Below are 9,191 nucleotides of genomic sequence, written 5' to 3' on the forward strand. Positions count from 1 at the left end.
TGCTCTCTACAGCTACCTGAAAGGAAGGTGTGGAGAGCTGGGGGTCGACCTCTTCTTGCACATAACTAGTGATAGGATAAGTGGGGATGACCTCAAGTCATGCCGTTGGATGTTCAGGTTGGAAATGGGGAGACACTTCTTCTCAGAAAGAGCAGTCAGGCACTGGGACGGGTTGCCCAGGGCGGTGGTGGAGTCACCGTCCCTGGGGATGTTCAAGGAAAGGTTGGACGCGGTGCTTGGGGACATGGTTTACTGGGTGACCCTGGTGGTAGGGTGGTGGTTGTACCAGATGATCCTGGAGGGCTTTTCCAACCCCAACCATTCGATGACTGTAAGCAGAGCTCCCCCGGCGGCTCCCGCCCCAGCCCTGCAGCTCCGCAGGGTCACCCGCAGGGGGAACCCGCACCGGGGCGCTCAGGCCCTGCCGCCGCGCTTCCTCCCGCTCCCCCCGTCTCTGCCACGGCCGGGGGGGTCCCCACGGCCCCCTCCGCCCTGCGCCTGTCCGGGACGGCCCCGCGGAGCCCCGCGGCTCCCTCAGGGGCGAGCGGCGCGGGCAGGGTCCGAGGCGAGGCGGGGCGCGGGCGGCCGCTAGGGGGGGGGCCGGGCCCGACGCTGCCGCCGCGTCCCGCCCCCGGCGCCGAGAGCGGGGCGGGGCAGGGCCGCGCCGGGCCGGGCCGGGCCGGGCCGAGCCGAGCCGAAGGGAGCGGAGCGGAGCCGAGCGGGGCCCCGGCTGCTCCGCCGCCAGCCTTGGCGCCGCCCTGGAGCTCAGGTAGGAGGCGGCCGCGGGCCGGGGGGCGGCGGGCTGGGGGCTGGGGGCGGCCCCGCCGCGCTGGCTGTGCCCCTGCCGCCCCTCGGGAGCGCGCTGCTTGCGGGGCGCTCGGGTTTTGTTTCTGATTTTCCTCTTCCTCGGGGAAGGGCGCTGAAGATGGAGGAGGGGTTGGGATGGAGGGAGGCGAGGCCCGCGGGGTCGTGCGGCTGCAAGGAGCCCGGTGAGGGGCTGCGGGCGGGGAAGCGACCTGCGGGGTACGGGGGTGGTGGATGGCACCTCTCCTGCAGGCGCCTGGGTGCCCGCTGCGGGCTGTGTCCCCTCGGGACAAAGAGCCCGGCGCTGGCAGAGCTTGGGCTGAGCACACACGCAGGGCAGATCCGACAGAGCGCACCGCGTGGATTACGCGTGGCGTTTCCCCCGTAACTTGCGGAGCGCGCCGTGTTGTTTGACCGCCGGCCGGCAAATGCAGTCGCAGAGATCTGCAGAGATCGCTTTGCCTTGCCTACTCGGACCTGGACGCACCGCGCTGTGTTTGTGTACGGCGGCGGCTCCAGGGCGCTGCATGCAGAGCCCCGCTCCCAGCACGGCAGCGCGGTGCTGCCGCCCCGCTCTGACGGAGGAGCAGCGGGCACCCCGCTGCCGCCAGCAGCTCGGGGTTTTTAAAGGCAAAAGTCGGTGCCTCTTCGACGAAATCCATCATGCTTCTAAAACTTGTCTTTAAAATTAATTAATAAATAAATAAATAAATAAAAGTTGTCTGTTTTTCTTATTTAAAAGGCAGTTTAATTTTTAGATGAGCCTTTTTTTTTTGTTTTATACCCCCAAGTCAGCTCACCTGAAACTTGAGAGAAGATGACTTTTTGAAAATGAATTTTTGGCTAGCGAGAAGGTGAAAATCAAAGGTACAGGGAAACATAGCCTTTGTTATTGCAGTGTTGTACTTAAACTTAACTTCAGTTCTTACTAGCTGAAGAGCAAAGTGATCTGTGTCACACCGTGTGTCAGCTTCCTTACAGGTGTCACAGGGCTCAGGCTTTAGCTGAGCAGCGGTAGGGAGCGGCCATTTCGTGCTGGATGGGAGCATCCCTGTAACGAGGGTGGGTCAGGGGGCAGCACTCGTCTGTGGCTCCAACCAGCAAGGAAGGGGCATTGCCAGCTGCAAGGGCCGTACCAGTTTAAGAAACATCACTCTCTGTTAAACACCTTCATCTGGTATTACTTGGCGAGGAGGGATTACATGGCCTTCTTTCCCTCCAGTTTCATTTACTTTTCCTGCTTGCTCAGTCTGCTTATACAAAATTCATCAGCCTGGACCTGCTCCTGAAATCCCATCTGTGCAGGCGCGAGCTGTGTCAGGCTGGCCTGGCCTGTGGGCTGTCACGGCAAGCCAGTCGCTCGTCCTTCCTCAGTAACTCATTCACCATCCTCTGCTGTCTGTAAGGGTGCTTGTAAGGATGGCCATACTTGTTGTCTGTTTAGGGCTGAATTAATAACAAGAGCTAACAAAATAGATAACTGGCTCTTGCAGGAGGCAGGTGGAAGCAACCTTCTTTTGCAGAGCACGTAGCAGCCCGTTGTCCTGCTCACAGCACGTGGTGTACCCGATGGTTGTACCACCTGGCTCAGGGGTTTCTCCATTGCCTGCCCACCAGGGCAGCGCCCTTCCTTCCCACCAGCCTGCCAGGTGCTGCCCTCACGTTGTTCTTGCAGCTGCAGAGGGGACTGTCCTGCATCTCATCCTGAAGTCACCACGCTGGCTCTGCTGCTGCAGTTGTATCCGATCCTCTGAGTTTCCTGAGGCTTGTGGGGTTGTGACATACATCCCGTGCATAATTTCATTTTCATATGTTTATATTAGAACACAGCTTAACAGATTATTTTTTTCATTCTCTGTCTGAATGTTGTCTTATGGGATGCGGCAATTTAATGTTGCTTCGGTCGCTTTTTCTTTGGCTTAGAAAAGTTTGGTATTTCTTAAGGAATGAAAAAGTGTTGACAAAGAATGTGAACAGTTTACCAATACCTTTCATGGGCTTGTTCTGAGATTTCTTTTCCCCCACACCCTTTTCCTGTCTCTACAAAACAAGGTATTGGTCTGTAAGATACACCGCAGGTTTTTCAGGGAGCCTTGAAGAGCAAGGTGAAGCAATGTTTTTCTAAGTGCCTTCCACTGAAGGGTTAAGAGCCAGTTTAAGAGCAGCCGTGGGCCAGCAGCAGCAGTGCCTGCCTGCAGCGGTATCACCAGCTTGCACTGGAGGGGCTGCAAGCTGCACACAGCTCAGTCTGTGGGCTGCCTGCCCCTGCTCTGTGTACCAAAACCTGGCACTTTTGTGGTTACTTTTCTAGAGATGCATTTTAGCTCGACATTTCCCTCTCCAGTAAATAGTTCAGGTGTTTTAATTGCAGATTTGAAATAACTATTTCCAGAAACCTTTGCTCAACAAGCACCTAATTCCATCAGCATGTCCATCAATGACAGCAAAACAAGATGGGATTCCAAGGTATACGTACTGTGTGTATATGGATTTTTTTTTCCTTTCAGGCTGTAAGGGCAAAGCTGTAGACCTTTTACTTCCCTCCTTCACAAACAGAGATGATTGAAGTACTTGATCAACAATGTGTTGGCTTCACACACGATGGATGACATTACTTGCTGTGTTATTTCCCGATGTTTGATAGACGATCATAGTATCTTTCAATTGCTTTGTGTATTTTAAAAGTAACAGAAGCACAGAGAAGGGGAGACATCGAAAATGATACTACTTTAGTTGACATCTCTGTCCTGTGTGTTTGATGCCTGTACACGGTTGGGATGTGCTGCATTTATTGCCACTTCCCCTTTTGCTGCTCGCTTACTGCATGTTAAGAGTATTTTATCGGTAAGACAGATCTTTGTGGTTCTTAATAAATGGAATTACCTGCAGGCTTGCCATCTAGAGAAAAAGGAAAAAAAAATATATATATATATATATATTTCATATTTTAAATCTAGTTGGATGGGAAGAAATCTAATGCTCATCTAATAACAAATAAAATGCGTCCTCGAGGCATCTTCTCAAATTAGTTCATCTTCTAGTTGAGAGGATAGGTAATAATGGAACTTGCAGAGAAATGACTCATTTTCTGAGAGCAACTTATTGTAGAGGTTTCAAAATAACGCAAGCTTTTATAAAGATTAGGACTGTCAGGGGAAACCCCACTTCTTTCTTTGTTTTCCTTAGATACTGAATAATTAAAGCTGTTCTGTTTTTGAGCCGCTGTCTCTTCGAGGAGGAGACAAATATAAGTAACACATCTCACAGAAAAAATAACATGATCAGAAAAAAAGGCAAAAGGTGTCCTTGGGTACAGAAAGAGCACATGGCTACAAGTCATTTCAGAGCTCTAATCCAAGACAACAAACAATCAACTAGTGTGGTGTGATGCTAGTAAGCAATACACGTTTATTTGTTTGTTTTTATTTGCAACATGCTAATCCTTGAGTGGCATCCGATACCTTTGTGAAATACTCAAAAATCAGAAAGCTTCAATATATGTAAAATGTGTGTGTGTGTGTTTTTTTAATGTTTTTTTTTTTTTTTTTTAATTTATTTTTATGTTTTTGCCCTCAAAGTTCTATCCTAAACATGCAAATACATTCTTTGAGGAAATAAAATGATTTATAAGAGTTAAGCTAGTATTTCTATTCATTTTTCTTTGGTTTAGCCAGCTTTCTTCGGCTGGATTGGGTCAGATTACTTTATGTGCAGAGCCTGCTTTGTAGTTTGAAGAGAATCATTACCATTCTGTAGAACCTTACTGGAGTGAAGTGTATTCTGGAAGCACTTTTGGTGAAATTGGTCAAGTGTGCCCTCTTGGCTGTTACTTTTAGTTGTTTCCCACATTTCCCAAATATTTGAAGCAGCAGCAAAGAAAAGCGCGTGCCATCTTGTTCATCTTCCCCTTGTTTTGATTCTACACTAAGTCTTTAATTATAAATTATATTGAAATGGCATCGCTCTTGTCATTCTCTGAGAAACGAGAAGAAAAGGCAACTGTGATCTGAAAACCCAATCCTTTTTTAAGCTGAAGGACTGTTTTTCAGTGTTGTAACTGATGCAGAAAATTACTGACGAGCTCACACTATTGTAAAACAACAAACCTGGTAGTAGTCGTCTCCTTAGTAGTGGTCGTATAACCATGGAAATGGCCTAAAATTGAATCAGAAAGTGTTAAAAACATTTGTAGGTACTGGTGTCTACATTCACAAGACACTGTGAATCTCTCAGATGATTTTCTTTTATAGAAGTCCTAAGTAATGTTGCTCTATCTTTTTTACCAGATAAGGAAGCAAAGCATATTGAAGCCATATGGCAGCTCGAGTAAGTCACATTAAATCTTGGGGAAGAACAGCTGAACACATACACGCTGGGTTTTGGACCTCTGCCTGTGGAGCTGGCCAGTCATGCCTCGCACCAGCGAGCAGTGCTGTTCCCGTAAGCTTCTGATGTTGATGGCAGCAAATCCTGCAATTTGGCTGCTGATGCCACTCTTGTTGTCAAATGTCTGTCGGATTTCTGTTCTGCTTGCACGTGGAAGCTCTGCAGTTTCAGACTGAGGTACCAAGCTGAAGCTTGCTGACTTGAAGGCTTTTTCTCCTCTGGGTTCTCCCTTGTGCTGTTTTTGGCCAGTAAAGGCTCGTTGTTCTTCCCCCACCTTCTGGTTGCTCTTTGAAGTTGATTGCTTTTTGTTACCGGGCACACACCCATCTTTCAGGCTGACACAAATTAATGTTTAAAGCTGTACTTAGGAAAGGGATCTCCAGTTCTCAAGTTGTTTTTGTGTTTTTTTTTCATCTCAAGAAATCCATGGGGGCATCCTTCCCTCTCTCTCATTCCTTTGGGCTTGCATTATTGTTGCAGGTGTTTACTTTTTTTTCTTGGTTATTGCTGTTTACAAGTGTCTTGATAATTATGCATTTCTAACTTTGCTGTATGACTGTTCTACTTCTAGAATTTAGTTGTACTTTTTCTAGTATTGTTTGTATTTTTTAACAGAACAGTTTTTGTTTGTTTCTAAAGTTTATTGGGAAGATTTTTGATCTGCAGGGTAAAAATTAGGAATTAAAAGAAATATTTATGTTTCTTGGCTAGAGCATGGGGTAGCCAAAAGTTTCAGTGCAAGACTTTTCTATGCTATTGCTTCTAGTAACCTTGGTTCCTGATGTTATTGCTGCGTGAGGAATTCTCATGAATATAACGCCATGGCCGAAATCTCACCATGTTATTGTCTCTCTGGCAGGTACACTACTACAGCAGGAGACAAACAACTGCCTCTGCTATTCTGAGAGTTTTTATGACTACATAAATATATTTCAGAATGTCCGCTAGAGACAATGGACCCTATTCTTGATTTTTTTATATAGTAGTAAAAAATATCGGGTGTTTGGTTTATGACGATATTTTCAATTTTCATTTATCTTCTGCTGTGATACATGTACATGTATTTTTAAATCGGATACCCTTATTGGATGAAGTGTGTGTATGTATCTGTAAAAGCAATGCTGTGTAAAGCATGTAGTGAAGAATCCTAAGTAAAGCCATGATTATAAGAAGCGCTGAAAAAAGACTGTAGTAATTTTACTCATTTATTGCAAGAGGACTGGAGCAGCAGGTTGATTTGAGACTAGGCTGTATTCTGGTACCCAAATAGGAAAAAGGCTTACATTTTGCATGAGGACAGATATTTTGTTTTTGTGAGTTTGATTTGCACGCAACTTTCACCTGCTATATTAACAGAAGTGAATGGAGAGTTATCTTGATGGGATTTTCTGTGTCTATCTCCAAAAGGTTCAACAAAGTGTGCAGATAGTGGGGATACTTTTCTTCCTTGCTTCTTGCACCCTTGTTCACTTGCCTTTGGCCTAAGTCCCTCAGTATGGCAACTAGTTTGTGAACTTTTAAAGCTGCTACTTGTGATGGCACACTTTACAAGTCAGTCTCATTTGTGAAAACCTTACTGTGCTAACAGTCATGTATAGTGCAGCTTAGAATTTTGTTTCTGCTTGACACTTGCATACTGGATTTTTTTTTTCTTCGAGTCTCATTGCCTATAAACACTACAAAGCTATGCTGTTGTGTTTTTTTATGCTGTTGTGTTTTTTTTCTGAAACCCATTGGTGAGGGAGTCACTAAGCTACCACTGAGAGTAAAGGTGAAGCTGACAATGAAGGAAGCATGGATTTAGAAATGTGGGACCTTTATATTTTGTGAAGACGGCTGTGGCATAGAGATTGTGTGAATGACATTGAAAACAAAGAAGAGTTGAGCTTTCTCTGTGCTTGGGCATCTGATGCATGTACTTGCTGTGATATCAACCTTACCTTTCCAAGTTAAAGATGGTAATGGCTTGTGGCAGAAAGTTGTTGCGCTGGAAAGGCACCAAGCTGTGTATTTGGAATAGCTGTGAAGGGAGAAGTAGGGCAAAACAGTTTATCTCCAAAGCAAATAGAAAAACCAGGTACTGTAGAAATCAGAACACCGTTTGTTCTTAAGATACTTTTAAGACTCTCATGCTGTATTTATTAAACACTAGGATACCATTTCCTTTGTCAGAAATATGTCAGAGTAAACAATGTGGTGTTGGTTAGCTGTGGATAAGGTGACAGTTTTTTGGAGGGGAATTCCTGAGAGCCTGTAAAGACAGCTGTTGAACCATCAGGATGCCATCCTTTCCACCTAAGACAAGCTGTTTCCACATCTGGAAGAAGGAAATGTTGCAGTGCCCTGGAGATGAGGTCTGTTTCATGGTCGTGCCTGAGGTCATAGCTGTCAGACAGACTTCTTGAAAGCTTTGTTTGCTGAGGCTATTGTAAATGGGAAAAATATGCAGCTGAGGATGGGAGAAGCTACTGTGGACATGCTAATGGTGTAGGTGGCCCAAAAGGAGGGGGATGTAAGGAATCAAGTGGACTAAAATGATTGAAAAGATATCTGTTTTGTGTACAACACTGCTCACGAATGTCTGTAACATATTTAGGGATATATTTATGGTATGTGTTATTGAAAAAACTCCTGAGATAACTTTAAAAGGCAGACAGATGCTGGTTGATAGCTTGATTACAAGGCCACCCTCAGTGTGTAAGACGACTGAGTGGAGAAGTGCTGGTCGTGACTCCTGGCCTCTGTGAAATTTCATTTCTGCAGTTCTCCCGTAGCCCCTCGAACTGTTAAAGGCTCTGTTTCTGATCAAGCTCTGTTTCGTTTTTAGGAGGGTAGCACTGCGTTTAAAATGGAAGTGGACGTAAACGGAGAGTCCAGAAGTGCCATATCCGCCCTCCCGGTGCCGCTGGCAGAGGTGAGCGCTGCGGGCAGGATGGAAGCCGAGAAGCCCCGGTGCTCCAGTACGCCCTGCTCACCCATGCGACGGACGGTTTCGGGGTACCAGATCCTCCACATGGATTCAAACTACCTGGTTGGCTTCACCACTGGAGAGGAGCTGCTGAAATTAGCCCAGAAGCGTACGGGAAACGAAGAGAATAAAGGGGAAGCTGGGCCTAACTTGCGCTCCAAACAGCTTGATTCGGGACTCACGCGTTCCTCCCGCTTGTACAAAGCCAGAAGTAGGTACTATCAGCCATACGAGATCCCAGCCGTCAACGGGAGGAGGAGGAGGCGGATGCCCAGCTCAGGGGATAAATGCACTAAGGCTTTACCGTGTGAACCCTACAAGGCACTTCATGGTCCTCTGCCTCTTTGCCTTTTAAAAGGTAAAAGGGCTCACTCAAAATCTCTGGACTACCTCAATTTAGACAAAATGAGCATTAAGGAACCTGCTGACACAGAAGTGCTACAATACCAGCTCCAACACCTTACCCTTAGAGGGGACCGTATGTTTGCGAGAAACAACACATGAGCTGTTGTCTCAAACTTCGAGCCAATTTCTGATCATTGATCTGTTGCTGCAAAAATCCACTGTTGTACTGTGTACACGACTGTCCATATTATAGGTGGTTGTGTCAGCTAAATGTTAACAGAAAGATTTATTTGAATGCAATCTTGACAATGCAATGTGTTAGAAGTACTTGGAGGGAGAAATCTTTCCTGAGAAAGCAGCTTCTAATGCAAACTTGAGTGCAACTGCTGGATATTTCTCTAGACATCTTTTAACAACAAAAAATTTTAAAAAGGCTTTTTTTTTTTTTTTTGCTTTTGGATTTTTTTTTTGTGCAGTTAGATCTAGTGTTTACAGTAATTTAACACTGAAAAATTGGTGATGTCTGCTTGGTTGTTGCTAATTTTGGCTTGATGTTAGAAACTTCTCTTGGATAAGTACTGAAATTTTGGGGGCATTTTGGTTTCTACTTTTTGTTACTGTATTCTACAGTAAAATGTAGGTATGATTTAGGTTTTTCATCGTTGAGAGGAATATGATAAATTGGATC

The 9,191-nt window shown here is 45.9% G+C and overlaps 1 protein-coding gene across 2 annotated transcripts; it reads left to right on the forward strand.

Moving 5' to 3' along the window:
* Positions 1 to 683: 683 nt before the first annotated feature.
* On the forward strand, positions 684 to 8,944 carry MACIR (macrophage immunometabolism regulator). Of its 2 annotated transcripts, none has more exons than XM_032206482.1 (2): positions 684 to 769; positions 8,018 to 8,944. In XM_032206482.1, exon 2 carries the CDS (start codon positions 8,039 to 8,041, stop codon positions 8,660 to 8,662), a length of 624 nt encoding a protein of 207 aa, XP_032062373.1. In that variant the 5' UTR covers positions 684 to 769; positions 8,018 to 8,038; the 3' UTR covers positions 8,663 to 8,944. The 2 variants fall into 2 exon arrangements, with proteins under 2 accessions (XP_032062373.1, XP_032062374.1); XM_032206483.1 differs by lacking the exon at positions 684 to 769 and adding an exon at positions 5,353 to 5,367.
* Positions 8,945 to 9,191: the final 247 nt, after the last annotated feature.

Source organism: Aythya fuligula, chromosome Z, assembly GCF_009819795.1.
Source record: "Aythya fuligula isolate bAytFul2 chromosome Z, bAytFul2.pri, whole genome shotgun sequence".
NCBI lineage: Eukaryota > Metazoa > Chordata > Aves > Anseriformes > Anatidae > Aythya > Aythya fuligula.